Source organism: Bufo gargarizans, chromosome 11 (genome assembly GCF_014858855.1).
Source record: "Bufo gargarizans isolate SCDJY-AF-19 chromosome 11, ASM1485885v1, whole genome shotgun sequence".
NCBI classification, from domain to species: Eukaryota; Metazoa; Chordata; class Amphibia; order Anura; family Bufonidae; genus Bufo; species Bufo gargarizans.
Genome location: NC_058090.1, coordinates 34,693,482 through 34,718,359, shown reverse-complemented (window position 1 = coordinate 34,718,359; position 24,878 = coordinate 34,693,482). Strand labels below are relative to the sequence as shown.

The 24,878-nt window shown below is 38.9% G+C and overlaps 1 protein-coding gene across 1 annotated transcript in view; it reads right to left on the bottom strand.

The window, feature by feature from the left end:
- Window positions 1–240: 240 nt before the first annotated feature.
- The window catches only part of C11H14orf39 (chromosome 11 C14orf39 homolog), a 54,921-nt gene continuing 30,283 nt past the window's right edge, over window positions 241–24,878 (bottom strand). The window contains exons 5-17 of the mRNA XM_044271245.1: window positions 20,940–21,127; window positions 20,805–20,847; window positions 19,697–19,892; window positions 18,424–18,506; window positions 13,792–13,925; window positions 13,548–13,636; window positions 11,717–11,790; window positions 8,496–8,772; window positions 6,701–6,754; window positions 4,679–4,878; window positions 1,565–1,688; window positions 722–776; window positions 241–422 (exon numbers count right to left, since the gene is read on the bottom strand). Coding sequence (XP_044127180.1) covers window positions 241–422; window positions 722–776; window positions 1,565–1,688; window positions 4,679–4,878; window positions 6,701–6,754; window positions 8,496–8,772; window positions 11,717–11,790; window positions 13,548–13,636; window positions 13,792–13,925; window positions 18,424–18,506; window positions 19,697–19,892; window positions 20,805–20,847; window positions 20,940–21,127 — 1,699 coding nt within the window. The remainder of the gene's footprint in view (window positions 423–721; window positions 777–1,564; window positions 1,689–4,678; window positions 4,879–6,700; window positions 6,755–8,495; window positions 8,773–11,716; window positions 11,791–13,547; window positions 13,637–13,791; window positions 13,926–18,423; window positions 18,507–19,696; window positions 19,893–20,804; window positions 20,848–20,939; window positions 21,128–24,878) is intronic.

Sequence of the window (24,878 nt, the reverse complement as noted above, 5' to 3'; positions counted from 1 at the left end):
TTACAAAGTAACTCTGTAATGAAAATTATATATAAACTGTAGATTATGTATTAACTGTAAAATGGAGGCCAAACATATGTAGTTGATTTCATGACAATAACTTGCAGGCCATAATATTTTCTATCACCAAAAATGTAACATTCTGTTTTTAACACAGCTTAGGTAAGCAGTAGGTAAATTGTATCAGTGAGACGGCCATTAGATATCTCATAGATACTGAAGTATAGGAGAAATATGGGCCTAGAAGAAAGTAAATTTAGTTTTGTTTTGAGCAGATTCCAACTCCATGGGACTTTTTGAATCCTGTCCAAATGGTAACATGAAGCCGAAGTCATCTTTGTCATCGTCTGAGGCTTGTGAAGATTTTGAAGTAAATAAAAACGGAAAATCATCATCTCCTTCCATTTTTTGGAACAGATTTCCTAAAAAAGAATTCAAAGGTTTAAATATAATTGGATGAATAGTATTTATATATGTGTTGTGTGTTTTTATATGTCTCAACCAAAATCACCAGACAGATCTTTTCTGGAAGGTGTCCTAGTGGAGAGAGGCTAATGTAGACCCATAGTACCATCCCAGACTGTGCTCACGTTATGTACATTTTTTATTTTATTTTTGGAAGGGGGGTGCACATATATAACATCAATGATGTGGTGAAAGGAGAAGTGTGTCTATTATGCTATGTGTTGCAACATTACTTGTTGCATATAACGATACTAACCAATGTCTTTTGCAGGTGATGCTGGATTGATATCTGCTGCAGTAAAGCTGTCTTGCTAAAATGAAAAGACATATAATTGGAAAAGATGAGAAATATGAAAACATATTACAGCGTTTTCTGGAGGTAAAATGTTAGTTACTTGTCCTCTGTTCGCATGGTGGAGCCGGCATCTCCGATGTCCTAGCGAAAGTTATGTTTGGGGACCCTTCTCGCATCTCTAACTCGTGGCCGTCAGCCCACTAAGCTCTTCCCCCATAGGCTCGCTAAGCCCCACTCTCATCTTAGCAGTCACCTGGGAAGGACCCTCCAGGTGTGCAGGTTTTTTCAACCAAGCACTTGTGGTCAGCAGAAAGCCTATGATCTCCGGGGTTCCAAGATTTTTCTTGGTGTGCGTAGTGGAAAAGTCCTACCCTGGCTATTGACATTCTGTGCATTTCATTTTGGACTTTGAACTTAAAGACAAGTGCCCAAGCCATTGTCCCAAGCTTATTTCCAAAAGTTACAGGTATGATGCTTGTCTATATACCTTTTTAGGCCATATGGACAACAAAAAAATAGGATTCCCTTCTCTGGACCCCTGCCCCCTCTATTATTTTATTACACAGAGTAGAGAGCTATTATATTAAGTGGTTCCTACTTTGGAAGACCTCCGTACTAACGTGTATTACTTGATTGGGCGCCATGTAATACCACATTTTCCCAGCACCACTTTTCCAGTGTTTGTAGCTGCATTCCTTTCAGCGACTGCATCATGAGTAGGGATTGTCCTTAAGATTGGCTCCCTTAAACAGTTGGCATTCTTATTATGTCCTCTAGTAATCCGTTCAGATACATACAGTTTACCTGATCTGCAAATACTACTGTCGAAAACGACTCAAAACTGCAAAGATTAGGGGTTTTAGGTGTGGACGTCTTAAAAAGACTTAAACAAGGAGATGCTTCCGTCTGTTCTGTGGATCTGGAGAATCTGCAAAGAAATTCATAACTTAATTTTCCAATTACAACAGAAACATTACTACGTTCCATTAGTATAGTGGATTTTTATTTATTTTTTTACAAAGAACTCCCCTCCAATTGTATCAGTCACGTGTACTTGTGTATATCCCAAATGTTCAGTTATCCAGATACATACTGTATGGTTATGTAGTATATGGAAGGATATGAAATAACTGCAGATAATGAAAGGGAACCCATACGACTGTCAATGAAGATCAGATTAAACACAGTTAACACCCCTCCTCTTTTTTTTACCCACAATGAGTATATATGCCTGAGGGAATCTGACATACAAATTAGGTCATTGGTGTGTTCAAATTAAAATATCAGTGCTCACTAAAGGAATTTCATCTTTAGGGAAAGAAGGGTTTATTTGATCCACACCTACTCTATTTAGTCATTTTGAGGAGACAGACTTACAAAAGTTGACTTCTGGTTCAGATGGCCCCTTTTCCTATAAAGCTAACAACGTTCTTAGGACAGTTGGTGTCCACTTCATTACAATGGGTGCCCTGCAATTATTTATATTCCTTGCAGAGACAATGAACTTTTGAATGGCAGCTTCTCCACCAATAACAGCTGATCACATTGGTTGACATGAGGAAGAACTGTTTTTATAAGTTAGTAGCAGGAAGAGGGCAAACAAACTGAAATGGTACTACTGACTTTAGAGAAGACCCATCACCTCTCCTGACATCTTCCTTTCCAGATGGCTGATATGTTTACCATCCACCATCCAATACATATCAGCCATCTGGGAAGGAAGATTAACAGAAAAAATAGAAATGAGAAAAGAGAAATTATAATTTAAAATATTAGTATAGAACAGCAATATATAATAAAACTTGAAGGAATGAGACCTCTGTAATAGTTAAAGGAGCAGATATATTAATATATTATAACACACTAGACAATCTGTAGTATTAATCAATAGATAAAATGTAAGGTTATACAATAAATACAGTATATGTATAAAAAGACAACTATATACAAAAAACCTCACTTTTATGAAAAAACGCATCAGAAACGCAAGTGAATCGCAGTTGCGTTTTTCTAACCTTTTCTTCTATCATTCTTTGTATTAGGTTGTTATAATTATTATTCTACAGTATATATAACTATTGTGCAAACATTAATTATCATTAAATAAAAAAGAGGAATTATGTTTATTGCTTGTTTGAAAAGGATTTCATATGTTTAACACGTGATCCAGTAATGGTTTCGGACATGATCAACATGTGCAAGTGATTGATATTGATACGCCCCCAATTTGGGGGGGTTTAAAAGAAGTAAAGGCGTCACTAACTGAATATCTAAACCAGTGTTGAAGGAGTAAGAGTACTCCTTAACACGTTTGGCATTTTTTTAATATATGGGCACACAATATTGCCACTAAAACCCTCCAATATATGAGGTTGACCGACATCTGATATAAGAGAAGTATTTGGAGGTTGGATTTAATCCAAAAACTACGCTGAAAGTGTACCTAAACCAGAGACTGAGAAACCTCTGAGAAGAAGTAAGATTGAGCAGCCGGCAAGTGTCGGAGGATGTGGGTTACCATGTGAGACACCGAGATACGCCCCATTGAGTGGAAGCAACCCAGGCCAGACAGGCGGCGTGCAGTTGCCACTTGGACACTAGACTATCAGGCCGCATCGGCATCAGCGAACCACCGCTGAAGAACCTACACAGAAGGCAGATAAGTACAACCAAAATATATCTGCACCATTATACGTATGTAACAGCAACAAAATATTAACATTATACCAACTACAAAATATTGGCAATATTTCTATATAGTAACAGTCAACAATGGCACTCCTCTGAGTATATATTAATAAAAAAAAATACTACTATATAAAAAAACTTCTACTATATAAAAAAACTTCTACTATAAAAAAAAAAAAATACACAATTATATTATTTTCCTCTTTGTAAGTACTTACTACTTCTATACCCCAGGCAGCAATCATGGACTAATAAAACTAGCAAGACTAATATAGATTAATTTTGAACTTTTTAAAAAAAGTTTTCTTTTATTATTGTTTTTTCCCCCCAATTTTTTGGGTCAATATCCATCTATTTGGTTACGTAATTTTCATTGATCTATGGAAATAAACAATTGATGGTCCCATATTCCACTGAAAATTCCACATACCGGTAAGTGTATGTACAGTATGTAACTCAATCCATGAGCGTTGAGCGTATTTTCTCTAAAGCCTCTTTCACACGTCAGTGTTTCACGGACATGTGCTGTTTGTGTTCTCCACGAACAGCACACATCCCTATTAATTTTAATATGTGCATTCACACATCAGTGTTTTAGCACAGTCCATGGGTCAGTTTTTTTTTTACGGATGCATGCTCTATTTTGTCTGTGTTCACGGATCCATCACATTCATTATAGTCTATGAGCCCGTGAAAACCACGGATGCCATCCATGTTGCATCCACGTTTCACGGATCATTAAAAAGAGATTCTTTGAAAAAAAAATTCATCTGTTCAGTGTCAGTGAAACACGGATGCAACACGGACAGCAAAAAACGGACACACGGACCTAACACAGATCCTTCACAGACTACTTCACGGATGCATCACTGACCACCTGCTCATGGATTTGAGCACGGACACGGAAGTGTGAATGAGGCTTAAAGTAGAGTTTGGGCTATTTGAGTTCATGCATGTATGAATTTTTTATTTTTTTTATCCTATAAACTTATGATTTTATTAATTTTTATACATTTTTTATAATAAATATATGAGGTACAATATGAATATATAAATAGCGATTCCTGTATGCAAATGTGCCTACCAACAACAATACATGTATCAAAAAGTGTGATAATAAAATGAACGTATATTTTAAAAAGATCTTAGTCTTACTAAAATGGGATATGTGATAAATTGGTTTAGTATATAAATGTATTTGCATTTTATGAATCTAAAAACTCTACATACAAATCTATTGAATATTTGGTGATGTTCTGGCTTTTCTTTCCTTTGTTACGTTGACCTTTCCTAATGGATGTATGTGTTGAAATAGGCGGAGGGTCCGGTACGGTGAATGGTGAAGGAATCCTCGGCAAAGCAAATACTTCATTTGGTGATGTTTCTCCGTCAGCTTTACTTTCCATGTCTTCGTAACTTACAGAGTTTCCCTACATAATTGAAATGGACATCCATTTAAAATCATATGTTGCATTCCAGCTGTACATAAGCCTTCTTTTGTAGCCTGAGGTTAAACTTAGAAGCGTGCAAATTTTAGAGAATTTTTTGTTGTGCAAAAATATTATTAAGGAATCATGCACACGACCACATCCATTTTTTGGTCTGCAAACCGTGGATTTGCAGAATACAGATACAGGCCGTGTGCATTACACAGTTCTCTCACTCCCATCAGTAGAAATGCCTATTGTATTTGCAAAACAGACAAGAATAAGACATGTCCTATCATTTGCGGCACACAGGTGACATCTTCATTTTTTGCCCTCCCACCTGTGCCTGCTCTGCTCAGCTAAAAAGCTCAGATGCAGGGCTTTTAGCTGGTCAAAGGAGCCTGCGCCACTCAACTAACCCTAGCATAGCTCATCGGTACAGGGTACCAAGCGATGGATGCTATGCAAGGATTTAGCAAAGCTGATGGGACACAGGCAGGATCCGCAATGTGTGCTTCTCCCTGCACAGCTTTCCTTGCGGACCCCATTGCTCCGGCACTGTGGAATCCATACATCTAACAAGTGAGCCATGTTCAAGTATATTGAATCTAAACTGCAATAGCATCCAGGACTCTGGGTGCCTATTTCTTTAGTAAAATACCAACACCAATTATATTAGAAAAATGATTTTAGGCCATTTAGAACCTTTTTAATCAAAGTTTAATAAAAGTTTAGTTACTCTGTAAAGGGAATCTGTCATCAGAAAATAACCTATTGTTTAAATCAGATTTAGATTAGATTTAAACATATTTCTTTTAGAACTTTCTGGCGACTTTTATTTTATTTTTGTAAGCCACTATGTATTATAAAAGAAAGTGTATAAGCCTGCAGTTTTCACATTGGCCACTAGGCCTAAAATATGTTAAAGCTTCCTGTCTTTTGAGAGCAGCCCCATGGGCCATAGACATAATAGACAGGGGCTGACCCCATTGACCTCTATGGGAGAGTTTTCTAGGCTTGCTGTGTCACCTGTGTAGAGGTCAGGGGGAGCTGATAAACAGTTATATCATCTATTGTGAATTGTGGATCCAGTGTTATTTATAAAGAGGTGTTACTTGTCATTGTAATTCTACTTGTGGTGGTAAGGATAATGGAAGTTACCTGCACAGAACAGGAAATCATGATCTATTATTAGACCCGGTGACCAGTGTGAAAATTGCAGGATTGTATACATTTATTTTTTTTAATTGATAGTAAAATGAAAAATGAAAAAAACACCAATAATGAAAAAAAAAATATGCTTAACACAAAAACCTGATTTTAATATTAGGTCATTTTCTGATGACACATTCCCTTTAAAGGCTATGTACCGCTTTGGGGGCAATTGTTTTAATGATAGCATTTTACTAATTTTAGTAAAAATTATGTTTTTCAGTGGGCATTAAAAATATTCTGCCATTCTGTTACATCTAAAAAACCTTATCTCTAAATTACTAAAACGTAATAAACACTTATTTAAGCCATATTCTTATCAGTAAGATAAGAATTGAGCTATAATGAGTGCTTAGGAGGTCAGAGATCAGAGATAAGGAGCCGTCAGCTGAGCTGTCTGACGGAACAAAGTAAAAATATAGAGCTTGCTGCTGGAGGATCTCAAGGCTGTACAAAGAAAAGGGCTCAAAACTTTTAATAAAGGCCAATTGGAAAAAATTATATTTAGCAATGAGTACAATGCAATAGTAAAAAAAAATCCTTGAATAATTATAATTGTTACAAATTATAGTTGAATTTATCACACATAAACACTGTACCTGAGAGACATAACCTGAATCTCTTGATGTATCTGGGACTTCAGTGAACTGTTGTCTTCTGATTTCGTCTTATGAAAGAAATGAATATGTACATTATACTATTTATATTGGCTTAAAGCATATGTCTGACTTTTCTTACAGGGGCACTAAACCTCAAATTGAATGAAAATAAATAACAGGAAATACTATGCAGGAAAGCATGCATATGAAATATGAATCAATTTCCATTTAGTCTTCCCTATCTTTGACTATGGACTTCGGAGTATTACTCACCTGTCCCGGATCCAGTGGTAAGCACTGACTTGCTCCTCTCCTCTGGCTGGTCCATTTTCTTCTTTCATGCATTCAGATGCTGCAGCAACCCAGCACACACACATATGAGATTATTCTGCCAGGTTATTCAAACCCGGCTCATGCTGTGGGATGCCATATGATTATTCAGAGTAGCCTCTGGAGTTCCTGCTATGGCCACCAGTTACTCTGCCTTACTCCACTGTATTATTCTTTAGCCTCTGCTGTATTGGTCTCCAGTCTGCATCTACAACTTTACTACATCACTCAGCTACTGCAGTTGCCAATACACTTGCACAACTCAGTTTCACTGGTCTTCAATCAATGTTGCCACATCAACTGCAGTGCAGCTGCATCAGGTCTACAGCTGTGTTGCACAAGTCTTCCTACTTTTCTGCACTAGCACCACCTATTTGCATGGATCTTGGTCTGCTCTTCCGGACAAGCAGCTTGGCAGATTAATCTCACCAGGTGAGAACTTAACATTGAGGAGGCAAGGCTAGTGTAGGGAGGCTTCACTTGCCTGGTTTCTATTGCAGACAAAGCAGTGGGAGAGGATTATGCTGCAACAGCTGCCTCCCAAGCCTGCCTTTTTCATAGGTTTCTAAACAGCCTAGCACTTGAAGGGAAGGTGGGGGCTAGGGGTTACAAGTGTTGATAGCAAGTTCTTGCGTCTTTTAGATGGAAATATGGCTATCACCCTCTTGCAAACTTTTTTTTATTACTATAGTGCATCCAGAAGGTAAACAGGGGGCAAATGGAAGAAAGTAACACATGACTGCTGGACGAACAGGCAAGCTGCTTTTAGTTTGTAACCACTTGGACACATAGGACTGCATAAGAACAGTATATACAAAATCACTTAACATTTTTAAAGTTGCGTTTATTTATTTTTATTTTGAAAATTGGTTGCAAAAATGTACATTAAGATTATATAACCTAGACTGCCAATTCCTATCTCCACACCTACAACGTCAGACTGGCTCACCAGAATACCAGTGGATCCTAGCTCTCAGGCTCTGATACCGTAGTGGGCCCCAAAGGTCAAGGAGCTGCCATTGTAGACAATAACATGTGACTATAGTCTATTTCTTCAAAACTTACTAGACCTTTTTGATGATATGGAGGTTTGGCCCTGAGAATAATTTCCTCTGGTCTGGTGGGCCCAAGAAACCCCAGTTTGACCCTGAACACAGCTGTGTACAAACTCCTTCATCAAGGAGTAATTGTTTTAATACTACAATTCATAGAATAGTGTTTTTTATATTAAAAAATAGCCATCTTCCTGGCAGTACATACCAAGCATCAAGTGAAAAAAAAACATTGTATCATTGTGTCACTTTGTCTGATGATATCACTATGAGAAACTTCAATATAGAGAGTTATACTATAAATGTATTTCACTTTTACTAAATATAGCGATTTTCATGTTTATGTCACCTTGTATTTCCATCACAGGATACCCCCGAGGATACAGCATGAAAATACATATATAAATAAGGTTAAATATATAATTACCTGTTTCTTTGACAGCCAATGTTCTTTGAATGGATTTGCTTTTGAATCGGTCCTGGCCTGTAAAATAATAGCATTTCTATCTGAGCACTGACTCATCTCACACAGACAGAATATATGTTGTAATACGGCTGGTTCATATATGTCTGACCCTTTGGCCTTTTTTCCTGTGTCGTAATACAAAAGAGCCAGAAGAAAACTGATGTCTAGTCTGATAGAATAGTTTTCTATGGGAACAGTTTTGTCTCTGGTGACATCAGTTCTGGCAATGGATATCTCCCTAAGATGGACAGAAAAGCATTGCGTGCAATGTGTCTCTGTCTGGTTATGGACGCTGGGCTGGTGCACAAAGTGCACAACTTTAGTCATCAGTCATGTCTAGTTCAGCCATAATGAAAAGTGACCGGACACAACCATTATATGTGAGCCTGGCCTTACCCATATATTTGATGTATAGTAATTAATTTTTAGGGTACATCCACTTTTTCTGTCTGCATTTTCCCAATTGAGCTCAATGGGAAAATCAAAATCTACAGCAAAATCCAATTGTTCTGGATTTTGCTGCGTATTTTCTGCATATCTGCAGCAAAATCTGCAGGTGTGAAAATCGTCTAAAGAACAAAAAACATATTCTCGCCTCCCAATCCCTTGAACTCTCCTCCTGACATTTCTACAGCACCCCACCGTTTTTTTGTTTCCTGGCTTCCACTAATGATATGTTGGCTCCAGGAGAAGTATATAGTGGGTTCAGCATGCATGTTGGTACTTGCATCCCTGGATCCGTCGAAAGCTGTAATGGCACCAGACGGGGTTAAAAGCAGAGTGTGCTTGGCGTGCATGCTGTGCCTGCGCTCCCTGGACTTTGTGTGGCTGTCATGGCCCATAACAGGTAGGAACTAGTGTTAGGAGGGACCACTCATGAAGGCGACCTTGACGTGGTGAGTGGCTTATTACGCTTTGGCCAAAATGTACACCAATGCCTTATCCAACATCCAGCATAGAGGCAGAGCAGAGTGCTGGTTGCAGAGTGCGATTGCATTTGTGTTTTTGCGTAATGATATGTTGTGTTGGCATGTGACCACTGCAGCCAATCAGAGGCATATGTCATTGCTGGGGGCTGTGGAACAGAACCCACCTTGGAAACCATACTACAGAAATGCTAGGGGATTGGTAGATGAATATATTGTTATTTTAAAACTTTAAATGATTTTCCACACAAGAGAAATACACAGCAAAATCCTTTTGATATGGGGTGGAGTTGCTGCTATGGATTTCCCTGTGGCTGTGAAATGTATCGCAGCAAATCTGTTATGTGTAGACATACTCTTACACAAATACAAATCTACACAATGGGGCAGACTTACAAAAGCTATGGTCTCAGTGTATACTGATTTTTGATTGGCTTACATTGAGAAAGAATTTTGGAGCTAAATGCTGCATATTAGACCACACCCCTTTCCAGCTAAAGCACACCACTGTTTTGGTAAGCCACACCCCTCTTTGTAAAGCTAAGCACGGAGGTAAATGCACCAAATTGTACAAACCGGATTCCAAAAAAGTTGGGACACTAAACAAATTGTGAATAAAAACTGAATGCAATGATGTGGAGATGGTAAATGTCAATATTTTATTTGTAATAGAACGTAGATGACAGATCAAACCTTTAATCCGAGTAAATGTATCATTTTAAAGGAAAAATACGTTGATTAAAATTTTCACGGTGTCAACAAATCCCCAAAAAGTTGGGACAAGTAGCAATAAGAGGCTGGAAAAAGTAAATTTGAGCATAACGAAGAGCTGGAAGACCAATTAACACTAATTAGGTCAATTGGCAACATGATTGGGTATAAAAAGAGCTTCTCAGAGTGGCAGTGTCTCAGAAGCCAAGATGGGTAGAGGATCACCAATTCCCACAATGTTGCGCAGAAAGATAGTGGAGCAATATCAGAAATGTGTTACCCAGTGAAAAATTGCAAAGACTTTGCATCTATTATCATCAACTGTGCATAACATCATTCGAAGATTCAGAGAATCTGGAACAATCTCTGTGCGTAAGGGTCAAGGCCGTAAAACTATACTGGATGCCCGTGATCTCCGGGCCCTTAAACGACACTGCACCACAAACAGGAATGCTACTGTAAAGGAAATCACAGAATGGGCTCAGGAATACTTCCAGAAACCATTGTCAGTGAACACAATCCACCGTGCCATCCGCCGTTGCCAGCTGAAACTCTACAGTGCAAAGAAGAAGCCATTTCTAAGCAAGATCCACAAGCTCAGGCGTTTTCACTGGGCCAGGGATAATTTAAAATAGAGTGTGGCAAAATGGAAGACTGTTCTGTGGTCAGACAAGTCATGATTCGAAGTTCTTTTTGGAAATCTGGGACGCCATGTCATCCGGACCAAAGAGGACAAGGACAACCCAAGTTGTTATCAACGCTCAGTTCAGAAGCCTACATCTCTGAATGGTATGGGGTTGCATGAGTGCGTGTGGCATGGGCAGCTTGCATGTCTGGAAAGGCACCATCAATGCAGAAAAATATATTCAGGTTCTAGAACAACATCTGCTCCCATCCAGACGTCATCTCTTTCAGGGAAGACCCTGCATTTTTTCAACAAGATAATGCCAGACCACATTCTGCATCAATCACAACATCATGGCTGCGTAGGAGAAGGATCCGGGTACTGAAATGGCCAGTCTGCAGTCCAGATCTTTCACCTATAGAGAACATTTGGCGCATCATAAAGAGGAAGGTGCAACAAAGAAGGCCCAAGACGATTGAACAGTTAGAGGCCTGTATTAGACAAGAATGGGAGAGCATTCCTATTTCTAAACTTGAGAAACTGGTCTCCTCGGTCCCCAGACGTCTGTTGAGTGTTGTAAGAAGGAGGGGAGATGCCACACAGTGGTGAAAATGGCCTTGTCCCAACTTTTTGGGGATTTGTTGACACCATGAAATTCTGATTCAACATATTTTTCCCTTTTAAACTTTTGTTCCGTGATTTATGTTCTATTCTGAATAAAATATTAGAAGTTGGCACCTCCACATCATTGCATTCAGTTTTTATTCACGATTTGTATAGTGTCCCAACTTTTTGGGAATCCGGTTTGTACTATAAATGCACCAGATTATGCCAAATTTTGGCACAGTTGATGACAGTGTCTAGGTGCACTGTTATGAATACATATACATATGAAGTGGACCAATGTTTACTACTATTACCTTAGCTGACTTTGATGTTGCAAATTTGTTGTTGGTGGAGTAAAGCCTTCACTTCCGTTATTAATGACTGGCTCCTAATTAGGAAGGAACATACATAAGTTTACACTTTGTAGCATCAAATATTTAATATATGACTAGATATAGCCCACAGAGATGTAGTCTGAGGCCAGATGTAGCGGATATCTTCTGTTAATATGGATTTTGCACAGATTTGAAATTGAAATCCTCTGTGAAAAACCTACATTTCTGCAATATAATGAGCATGTTGCAGATTTGAAAATCCACAGTATGCTCTGAATTCCGAGCAGAAGTTCTGCTATGTCTGGATGGGGTTTGAAAACTACACTATGTATTGTTCTGTAAATTGGAACTCAACCTACATTTTTTGGTTGTCTTTGGTGTGGTTTTTAAAGCAGTCAGTATCATGTATGTTGGAAAGCATGCATAGGCTACTATAAGGTACATTTAAATTGAGTCTGTCGCTAGGAAATCCACTGTTAAACTAGGCACAATGCATTGTAGGGCTAGCTCAGCTGAATTTAGTGATGCCTTTCACTTAAAGCTATGTTCACATCTGTACACGAGTTTCTGGTATTTTGTTCTAGCAGAGGAGCAAATTACCAGAATTGCTGTATTGAACCTAGCCGGACACCATAAAGGGATCCATCAGGTTTCTGGCATGCATGCTGGCTTTCTGCATTAAAGATGCCACTGCATACAGAAATGCTAGTATTTATTACAATCCCATAGGCAGATGTGAATATACCCTTAGCAATCCGTTGCTTCATTCTGAAAATAAAAGGACTTTTTAATGCGTGTGCAAACGAGCAGTTAACTGCACTGAGGGCAAAACTGAGCCACTCTGTGCACCCTTGCTCACCCTGGTTCCTCTGTCAGCCCCTCCCCCTCCTTCTTAATTGACAGGGCCAGGCAAGATGACTGTGCAGGAACCTGGCAATGTCAATAAAAAAGGAGAGGGAGAGGCTGGCAGAGAAAGCATAAGGATGATGTAATGCCTGTAAGTAGGGACAGACACGGACAGTGAGTCCTGACCTAGAACCCAGCTTTCTTTCCTTACCTACTTGCAGAACAATCCCTAGGAAGCAAGACCGCAACTGGTCGACAGTCCCTATACTACTACGGTACAGACATAGACAAGACAACACAAGAACAGGGTCGTACGTAAATGAGTCAGAATCAGACAAGCTATGCAGTACCAAAAGAGAGTGGTCAGAAGACAAGCCAGGGTCAGAGGAACGAACAATCCAATCCTCAGAATAGGTCATCAGTATCTGATCGGTGTGGGTCTGACACCCAGGACCTCTGCGATCAGCTGTTTGAGAAGTCAGTGGCACTCCTGTGGGCGCGATACCAAGCACAGCCGCTATACAAGGCGCTGTGCTTGGTAAACTACGAGAAGGCAGCAGAGCACACAAGAGCACCACTGCCTTCTCAAACACCTGATTGGCGAGGGTCCTGATTGTCGGACCCTCAGCAATCAGATACTTATGTCCTATCCTGAGGATAGGTCATCTGTATTAAAATCTACGCAGTTTCCTAGTAAACATCAGAGGTTTGGCTTTGGCTCACATTAACTATTAGTATATACTTTAAATAAAAAAGTTCAGCAACAAAAACAAGTAAACCCCTGTTTATCTGCTTTGTTAGGGTTTATAGACAGACAGCAGTTTGATCTGCTGTTTGGGGTTCCCCTCCATTAACCAGAACAGAGAGTCCCTGCAGAAAGTGGCTCCATTTCTTGAGGACTCAGCACAACCGGGATCCCAAATTCCAATGTAAAACCATGGCGTTCCCCCACAATAAAAAGGACCTGAATTTCATTCTCCACACGCAGGTCTTGGTTTGAAACAATGCTGTTGCTATTTTGGGGGTCATCAACATTTCCAATGTTGTTCGTTTCTGCATATAAAAATGGAAAAATCATAAAACTAAATCTGAACTACCAGATTAAGTGCAAAACATTTTGAAATGATACTGTCTGTTTATTTTTCAATCAGAATATAAAATACTGTATAATAAGAATATAAACTATAAGAACATATACTGTACTTTACCTGTTTCACTGATGTGCAGGGATACCCTATTCTCTCTAGGTGGTTGCATAAACTTTTGAAGCAAGTCTGGGAGGTGTAACAAGTGTGATTTATTTTCTTTTGATTGCTTCAGTCTTGCTTCTTCATTCAGGTTGCTTTTAAAAAACAAATAAAATAACAGTCATTGTTAACAAATAAACAGATTAACATCAAAAGCCATGTCCATTTTTTTCCACAGAGTATCCTTTAAAACTCTTCATGTATTAAAATGCTGATTTACATGAGGATTTTTACTGCAGATTTTACCCCTCACAATTCATTGGGTGATATCCACATGAAACTCCAGAAGAAATCTGCTTTTGGATTTGATTTTTCCGTAGCATGTGAATGGGAATCTGTAAAACTTCATTCACTTACTTGTGACCTATATTGGTAGTAAGTCCCATAGCTGTGAATGGATAGACCATGTATCTCCAGAAAGGGGTCTTCAAAGTGAAGGAAAGTGCACCCACCCATGCATGACCACCTCTCCATTCACTGCTATGAGATTGCCAGAAACAGCTAAGCCAGGTGCTCGGGTATTTTTGGAACCCCCATAGTGTTGAATGGAGGGTGCCCATGCTTGCACAGTGTGCTCTCCTTCACTTATCTGGCATTGATGGCACATCCTAGTAGGGTTGCCAACCTCATCTTCTATTAATTTCTAGACATCTAAGCAAAAACAATTCACAGCCAGCCCATAATATACTGACATGCAAGCTTCACCTTTTAGAGTTCGTGCCTCTGTGTTCCTCTACTTCATGACTGTTTTCTCCCACCTATCAAACAGCACAACTGCATGTGACAGAAGACGCACTAGCAGTGAAAGACGTTCCTGCACACTACCACTCCCTCTGTCATCCTGCTCTTAGCCACCATGATGGGTATTGGTGCATTAGTTGAACTGGGGTGGGATGTTCAGCACATGATGCAAACTTGGACATGCATTCAATTTATCAGTGGCTCGGGCTGGATGATAAATGATAGCAACTATTGCATGGTTTCATTTCAAACAGAATTTTACATCAGAATTGTGAGGAAATTTTGGTGCAAAATGGTGCAAATTAGGCCACGTTCCTTTTCACTCAAGCCACATCCTTTTGTCGGGCTAGGCGCAAATAATTTTCTCTAAACTTAGGTACACTCAATTATGCCAAGTTTTGGCACAATTTATTCCAAAATCTAGGTGCACTCACATTAGTAAATATGGGCTACTCTGTTTCTGAGCCTGTAGAAGGACTGACGGTGAAAAAAGAATAAGATAAGCGGTGACTATCCAACTAAGTGGTGCAGCTAGTCATTCTCCCTCTCCTATTATTGTCTGGCTTTTATTTTGCACATGTGAAGAGCAAATTTAAAGTGTACCCAAACGTATTAGTAAACTTTGTTAAAACCTACTGTAAATGTGATGAAAAAAATGTTTCTTATGTACTTTAATTTACATCTTTTTTTTTTTTTACTTTTAGAGCTTTTCATAGCGCTATGTCAGGCTTTAGCATAGAGAGCACAGGCAAAGATGTAATGTGCTATGGAGCACATCTCTGAACTCTGACATAGCCATGTATGCCACGCTTTAGCAGAGCAGTGCTGGTACAGGCAGGAGCAGCGATGCTCCAGCCTGTACAGTGTCTAGTGCGGCCACAGGAGAATCCGTACTCCAGTACACAGCATGCCTATTTCGCTATGAAAAGTAAAAAAAAAATAATAATAAATTAAGTTCTTAAGAAAAATTTATGTAATCACATTTAGGGCTCATTCACACAAATGTGTGCTGCCCGTTGCCATATTGCGGATCCGCAATACACAGGCACCGTTTCATGTGCATTCCGCATCACTTCAATGGGTCCGCAAATCCGGAGATGTGGAACGGAAGCACGGAACGGAACACTACGGAAGCACTATGGAGTGCTTCCTGGGGTTCCGTTCGTGCCTCTGCACCGCAAAAAGATAGAACTTGCTCTATCTTTTTGCGGAACGGACGGATCGCGGACCCATTCAAGTGACTGGGTCCGTGATCCCCATGCGGCTGGGCCCGGTCTGTGCCCGTGCATTGCGGCACAGGCTTCACACGGTTGTGCTTCTGTAGTAATAGAACATAATGTTTCTTTTAGATATTGATCATTGGAGAAAGGGGGACCATAAAATATGCAGCAGTTTTGCAGAATGTTTTTTTTGCATAGTGCTGTATATTTACGTAAAGGGGTTAATCAGTATACCCTAAGAATCTATAGTGGAAACCACATTAAAAGTATGGCCACGAGTGGTTGTTTCACAGTGAAAAATCTATGGTGTATATTGCAAAATCTGCACCAAATCGTGTGGGAATGCTGTGGATCTGAGGCAGATTACACCCTCTGCATTGCAATGGATGAAATATATGGCTTATATCCATAACATAAATTGACACGCATGTCAAATTATGTGCAAATCCAATTATGGACTCTGTTTGGAACATATGGGAAAGATTTGTGAAAATCTCATCTGCTTTTTTCTGTTTCTGTAAATCATGCTGATATTCTGTGCACAATTCTGTTGTGCAAAATCTACAGTGCTTACGCTACGTTGGGCTGTGCCCTTAGTGATATTATTGTAATGATAATATAATGCACAATGGAAAGAGTGTATATCCAAATTTTTGTAACCAAGTGAACTGAAAGATGGAAAAACAAAATGCAATGGAAGTGCAGCTAAGCAAAAGTTACAACCAATTAGATTACATGAGCATAGGAAAGCTATAGCATACATAGAGATGTTAACTGTACCATCCCATCTTAAATGACAGCCAATATCTAAAAGAAACATTATGTTCTACCATTTCTGCTATACATGACCTTTTAACATTGTATGTGCAAGCACAGAACATTCTGCCCCGTATAATAAGGTATCTCAGTTCTTGATAGAAAGTGAATTTATACGTTTCTTGAACAAGATGAACCTGTAGCAATTTTTTCTAGTACAAAATATCTGAAGTCATATTGCTAAGTATTCTCCAGATATAGAAACACAAAGAGCCCTCGACCAGATCTAATAAGTAGAAGACTGCTGAAGTGATCCAGTACAAAGCAAACCATTATTTTCTTCTGTGTCAGACAAATGATATTTCGGCAATCCATCCCATCTTAATGGGATGCAGATAGCAAAGTCCATTTATACTGTATTTATTATTAAGAAATGTATAATTTTCAATAAATATGATGAAAATAACTGATGCATAGTTGATTCATAACTCAATACTTTTATATTTAGATTTTTGTGCAATATTTTCATTTGTATATACTGCATTTTAAATCTGCAACCTGTCAATATATGGTCAATCCATGGCAAATCTGCATGTAGCATGTGGATTTTGCATGGAAACGTGGCTAAATCTTCAGCAGATTATGCACCGTGTGGCTGTAACCATAACGGTACCTGGATACAAAGGCAGGTGAACGCGCAGATGATCCGCGCAAATATACGCATGGACTTCTGTGTGTTGCTGCACCCAATGCACCTAAAACCGCAATTTGTAATTGCTGTTTTTGTTGCAGATTTGATATAGGTTTGCCTCAGATTTCACCCTTTATTGAAAGGGGTGAAATCCGCAGCTAAAACAACAAACATAATTGGCATGCTGTGGATTTAGAAAATACGGACAGCAGAAAAAAGTGTACATGAGATTTGTCTAATCTCATACACTTTGTTGGTACTGTATTTCACTGCAGTGTTTCCACATGGGAATCCACATTGAAAATACGTGTGTATTCCGCAATGTGTCCAGGTACCCTAAGGGAGTTTTCCCCACTATAGATAATTATGGTATATTGATTGAATCTCAGCTGATCAAAAGAATAGGTGTGACTACTAAATTTATTTATATATTTTTTTATATCATAAGATGCATGGCGACCTTCAGTTGAGCAGGACTCAATTATAATAACCCATTCATTTGTGTCACTGATTCTCTTTGTGTAAATGATGAGTATATTCACAGTGTCTGTTTCCACCAATATTTTTTTTCTGTGGTGTCTTTTGTAAAAATGACAGACAACATTTTCTTGTCATTTCTTCAAATGCTGCAAAAACGGATAGCTAAAACACTGCAACGTTCATACGAAACGTTGGCTATGACCAACAAATTTAAAGGCTATGTATAGCTTTGGGGACAATTTTTTATGAGTGCATTTCTACTCATTTTGGGGTAAAAATCTTTTTTTTAATCGGTCTTTATTAAAAATATTGAGCCGTAACCCTGTCACAAAGGGTTAACTGTTTTTCTAACTGTGTGAATGGTACTTACACTTTGTGCTGGTCATCTAATAACCCTTATCTGTACATTATTAAAAGGTCATAAACACTTATTTAAGCCACATTATCAGTAGGAAAAGAATTGAGCTTTAATGAGTGTTTATAAGGTCAGAAATAAGGTCAGCTCCCTGCCTGACTGAAAAGAGAGAAAATACAGATCCTTCTAGTAGATAAACTCAAAGCTGTGCAGGGAAAACGGCTCATCATTTTTAATAAAGACCAATTTAAAAAATGATTTTTAGTTCAAAATGAGTACAATATAATAATAAAAAATTGCCACCAAAGGTGTACATAGCCTTTAGGTTATTAAGTAATGTAATGCCTCACGCTTGTTGAAATTCAGTTGTGAGATCTTTGTTGCTTTCTTTTCTTCCTATATCATTTTCTTTTTCAGATATTTCTTTGGTATGCTGAAAAAAAAATGTTTAAGATCATGTAATATGATTTTTTGACCAACAACATTTTTTTACACTTAGTCCATACACATGAGATAGCTGTTGGCCAAAAACTCCTTTGGCAAACAGCTATATCGCCGATGATCCCACCATACACATGCATGCTCGGCTCCACTGTATGTGAATGTGTGCTCCATAGGGAGAGGGGAGAACAAAAGGATCAGGCATGTTGAACTCCAACTGCCCGATTCTTCTGTCCCTCAACATCTGCCATAGGGAGGCCTAAATACACATTAGATGTTTGGCTGGTCTCGCAGAAATCAGTAGGTTTGACCGATATCAACCTAATTTGTATATAACAGAGACAGTACAATAGTGCGCCAAGGCTGTGCAGCTCAGTATTAAGGAGGCTTGTGGCTTCCACGCCCTGCCTTACAGTATCCATGCGCTGGGAAGAGTGACAAAACAGAGTTATACTATTTTTTTTTATATATACTTTGCACAGTGTTAGCACATGTTTTTTGAAGTCCCTTACGTTCAAATTATCTGTACATAATATATAAATTAAAGGGTTTCTGTCACCCCAATTTTCGCTATTAAACAGGCTAACATTACAGATGTGAAAATGTCACCTGAATTTAACTCTGTATTTCTTTTATTTAAGTATGCCCCCTTTTTCGTGTAATTTGAACTTTTATTATATGCAAATGAGCCTCTGGGAGCAGGGGGGGAGTTGCACCTGCTCCTAGAGGCTCCGTTCGCCCACCTAATTTCCACGCCCTTCTGTCTTGATTGACAGGGCCTTGGTTCTCCTGCTGGTCCCGTCTGCCGTGTAAATGTTGCACCTGCGCCGTCCCGTTCAGTATTCGGCGCAGGCGCAGTGAGAAAGCCGGCAGAACCAACGCTGGCCTGGCCCTGTCAATCAAGACAGAAGGGCATGGAAATGAGGTGGGTGAACGGAACCTCTACGAGCAGGTGCAACACCCCCCTGCTCCTAGAGGCTCATTTGCATATAATAAAAGTTAAAATTACACAAAAACGGGGGCATACTTAAAGAAAAGAAATGCAGAGTTAAATTCAGGCGACATTTTCACATTTAATTTGAAATTTTCACTGTTTAATAGCGAAAATTGGGGTTACAGAAACCCTTTAAGGATGTACATTAACAAATGTGGTAACTAGCTGTGTGCCATTTTTTCGATTACCAGTTCTGTGGTTAATCGTGTGTCGTTTCTTTTTGTTTGGTTTTTAAGAACAAATAAGTTAAGCCAGATGGTTACCTCTTCAATATACTTTATCTTCCGTTCAAGTTCCTTGATTTTCTGCACCATTTCAGATGTTGTATGTGACTTTTGAGAAATATGATGAATGGTTTTCTCTGTGTTTTTTCTTAGAGTTGCACTTACAAGGAAAGTTAATGCATAACTCAAAGAATTGTCACAAAATAAATCCTCTTTTTCTCCCAGAAGTGTCGGGCAGTGGCTTTCTCCTATCTCCCCATTGATAACACATACATGCTCAGCCAAACTGAATGTTTATGTGTATGGAGAAGTCGGGAGGCGGATGGGAGAGATAGCCATTGAATGTGCATGCCCAGCTTTTGGCTGCCTTTGCTTATATTGATGATCCCTTTGCCAACTGCTGATCTTTCACAGTGTTGCTGCAATCCCTGCAAGCAGTTGTCATTGGCCGAAAATGCTGCAGTATAATTCAAAAATGTCTTGCTTTTGGGAAAACAAAACATAAGGGTAAGTCCACACAGGATGGAAAAATACAGTATCCGCTGGAGATTGTGTGTTACACTACAGATTCACCACACATTTCAGCCATACTATATTAAAAAAGGGTGAAATCCATGGTGAATATCTGCAGCAGAAATTTACATTCTGGTAATTTCTATATGGAAAAAAGGATGATATTTTTTCACCTAGCTGTTACTGACTGTGCAGGTCCCAGATAAATGAACATTTCTATCCCATGTGGTCGTACCCTTATAAAGCAGGGGTGGCAGAAGCTATTCTAGTCTTTAAAGCAGGTGATTCAGAGTTCACCCCACCACTCTTGTTCCATGAAGTTTTGCATAATAGCTGTTGAATCAAAAATAATTTACTTAAATTTATCTAGTTGCACCTACTGTATCAATCATACATATATACTTGCAATTTCCCCTGTTTCCTTTACAAATGCTGATTGGACACAGACAAAATATAGTCGTACGCCTGAGGCCTAAATAGCATCTCACTTAATTTCCCAACTATCAATAAGTTCAATTGCTAAACATTTGTAGCATGTAAAAATAAGCAAAATGGATACAGCCTTAAACTCCAGTCAATATAGGATGCAAACGATGCAGGCTCTAGCAAAAGAAAAAAGAAACAAATGTAATTATATTTTGATATTTGAATTAGTATTTTTTTAAATGATATAAAAATGTATTAATTCATGCACCCAAAATATCAAGAATTATCTTGTCCTTCCTCTTCTGCTGTTCGTCATATTTAAGGATCAGGTTCAAAAAATTGTCATACTCCTCTTTTATCATATGGTATTTCTTAGCACATGTGAACTCCATATATTTTTCTTCATGTTGCTTTAGTCTCTCATTACATTGCTTTATGGAATCTTGGTAGGTTTTTCTTGAAAATGAAACAAGTTAAAAGTGTTTAAGTACATAATGAAACTAAGGTATGGTGTAGGTGTATTCCATAAACTCAGAAGTAGACCGTTTTATTGCTACTAGTCAAAAAATAAAATAAAGAAATACTTGAGCACTTTTCTGTCCTTTATACTTTCTCTCCTTTTGGCTTCTAACATTTATGCCAGCCTTTAGCAGAGCAGCGTTGGTACAGGCAGGAGCAGCAACGCTCTGGCCTGTTCAGAGCTCAGTGGGGCCATAGTGGAATCCGTACTCCCATACACAGCCAGGGGCGGATTGGCCATAGACCTTAAAGGGAAATTTCCCGGTGGGCCAATGCTCAGGGGGCCGCCTGAGCCCTCCTCACGGCTGCCCAGTGGAAGTTTTGGGGGATGTATTTTGTTCTGGGGGCAGTATTTTGTGATGGACTGTGGTATTTGGCTCTGTTGGGGTGGTATAATGTGCCACAATATGGTATTGCTGGCCCTGCCTTCCATCAATTTAGACCCACTTTTAGAATTTTTTCCAGGGCCACTTTAAGTTCCCAGTCTGCCCCTGTGCACAGCATTGTTTGAAAGTACTGATTCTAAAGGACATTAGGTACCTCAACTTCAGGTGCCTATTTCGCATGAAAAGTAAAGAAAAGTAAAAAATTAAGTGTATTATAAAAATATTTTTAGCACATTTAGAATAGGATTTAATAAAGTTTAGTTAAAAGTTTAGGTACAATTTAATGCAATACAAAGGTAAATGTCCATATAGGATAACTGTTTAAATTTTCCAGTTAGCTTTATAGGGAGTGCAGTCTGTTCTGTCATTAGATACCCCACCTAGATTCCCATTATACCCTGCACAAACTGGTATTTGATTAGCATCAGTACCGTACTAAATGATATCTTCAGACTCATAGCAAAATTTCTATTTGTAAAGAGGTCATCCCATGAAAAGTATTACTATGCAATAAAAAGTGCATTTTGAATGAAGTGTTATTAAAAATGATTGTTCACTTTTGATGTACATTTTCCTCTCTGTAGCGCCCCCTGCTGTCTATCCTTCTAGTCCCCCGTCTCCTGCACTCAGAGGTGGATTAACATGCTTAATAGCTTCCATTCCCCCTTCCCTCTTCTCAGTGATCTCATAGAGAAGCAGGTGGGGCCCAGACACCTTTCATTCATCCCTACTAAATTCATTAAAAACTGTACTGTAGCTATATCTCTCTCTAGACAGTTGAGAAGGAAATTGTGAGGGTATTGCATACCAAATGTGTCTCTTAGGCTATATGTGAGGGACTATTTTCTATGCTCGGGAGGAAGAAGTTAAACGGGCTGTCCGGGTTCAGAGCTGAACTTGAACATATCCCCATTTTCACCCAGGCAGCCCCCCTGACATTAGCATCAGAGCATTTCATGCTCTGATGTTCTTCATTGCCCTGCGCTGAATTGCTTCCAAAGGCATTTTTGGGAGATCCAGTGATGTACTGGTCTCTCTATGTGTAAAGCTAGACGGAGTCTTCTGCCTAGCAGTGAGCCCGGTGACGCCACTAATGGGCCTGTAAATCATCTAGGGTAGTGCTAAAGCCCGTCCACCAGTGATGGTGACATCACCGGCAACACTACTAAATGGAAGCCTTCTCCTAGCAGTGTAAAAAATATAAAAAAAACAGCCCTTGCCCTGTGTGATTCAGCACAGGGCAAGGGAGAGCATCGGAGCATTTCCATGTCAGGGGGCTGCCTGGGTGGAAATGGGGACATGACCGGGTTCAGACCTTTAACAAGAACTAATTACAATGCATCCTGGGAGATGCAGGTGCTTGATGAGCTGCCGCCTACCCAGTAAAAAAACAGTGTAAAATTTGTGGGATATTCCCTTTAAGGCCTCATGCACATGGCAGAACCATAGCCACGGAAGCTGTACAGGGTGAGTCCCTGTACAGAGCAGAAGGTAATCTGTGTGCTATTGTATGGTGTGACATTACAGCACCATATAAGGCCTCCTTCACATAGCTTTTTCTACAAGTGTTTCTGCTGACATTTTTTATATTTTGGTAACATTTTGTGCATGTTTTGTTCTGGTCCTATAGAGAAACCTATGGGTTGCCAAAAATAAAGCAATCTTTGGGATAATTTATTAGGCCCCCTTCACATATTTCCTACTATCCAATTCATTTTCTCTTTGGAGGGAATAAAAAAAAAATACAGAAGGGTAACTGATCCCATAGTTTTCTATGGGATTATTCTCATATATTTGGCATATCAGTTAATCAACATAGAAGATGATTCTTTACGGTAAGAGCAGTGAGACTATGGAACTCTCTGCCTGAGGAGGTGGTGATGGTGAGTACAATAAAGGAATTCAAGAGGGGCCTGGATGTATTTCTGGAGTGTAGTAATATTACAGGTTGTAGTAGATTTATGGAGAAGAATCGTTGATCCAGGGAGTGATTCTGATTGCCTGATTGGAGTCGGGAAAGGAATTTCCCCCCGTAAAATGACGAAATTTAACTTCTACCTCATGAGGGCTTTTTGCCTTCCTCTGGATAAACTTTGCAGGATAATAGGCTGAACTGGATGGACGGATGTCTTATTTTCAGCCTTTCAAACTATTCTACTATGCTAGTTGTGATGCCGGATGCCTAATAGCACCAGACAGAAAAATCTTGTATGCTCAGTTTTTGTGTATGAGTCTGTGAACTGAAGTGCTGTGCACGCATATCAGTTGTGCCCAGCACCTGCCCAGAATAGCTGGCCGGAAATATCTGATATATGTGAAGTGGGCTTAAAAATTCTAGGCAAAAAAGCTGCAAATGTTTGTGCAAGTCCTGGTTTGGGCAAAATTATTTCAATTTGCTCCATTGTGTATGTTGATTTTTCAATAATTTACTATAGACGTTAAAGTAAAATCTGTCCACAGCAGTTTTGATCTAGAAAATCAGTTCAAAGCACAAATCAAAAACGCTTTGTATGAATCTATCTAACCGTACAGTGCAAGGCACCTAAAGAAAGATAGCTACATAATATAATGTTCGGTGGAGTAGGCTATTGTTTTTGATTAATATAGAATGCAACAGAAAAAATAACCCACAGCCATACAGGGTCTTTAAGTGCTTATAACTCTGTATGACTTAGAGGTTACATAAAGCCATAATACACCAGATAAACTTCATGTCTATTAGCAGTAATTGAAAAAAATATATAGCTAATAACATACGTACAGCATTCAGAAACAACATTGTATATCCTGAATCACCTTAAAGTTACAATGTGAATCCAAAGTTCAAATAAGTTTTCAAAAAGTCTTTTAAAACTTGCTTTCCAAATCAATGTTTTTTCCTTATTTGAACTAACATGCATGAGGCTAATACACAATAGTTGCACAATGTGCGGTTATTATTTTTAGGATCAATCGCTGTTTTTCAAAAGTTGATTGCAAATGTTAAAAGTTCAATAATGTTGTAGCACACTCAAAGAAAAAAAATACATTTTCCATAATAAAGCCTCTCTTGGGATTCAATTTCCCTTTCACTTGAAAAGGTATGTACCATACTGAAGAGGCTCCTGAGTGGTTTGCATCAATTCCTCTACCACAATCAACCTCCTGAGACTCACCCAGCCCATGCCAAAAAAAGCTAGTTTTAAAATTCTCAGTATTATTCATTTTATAGAGAGCAGTGGCATATATCTGAAATTGATGAAAACATGAAAAAACATTTGTTCAGTAGTGGAAATATGTTTGTTTCAAAACAATAATTTTCA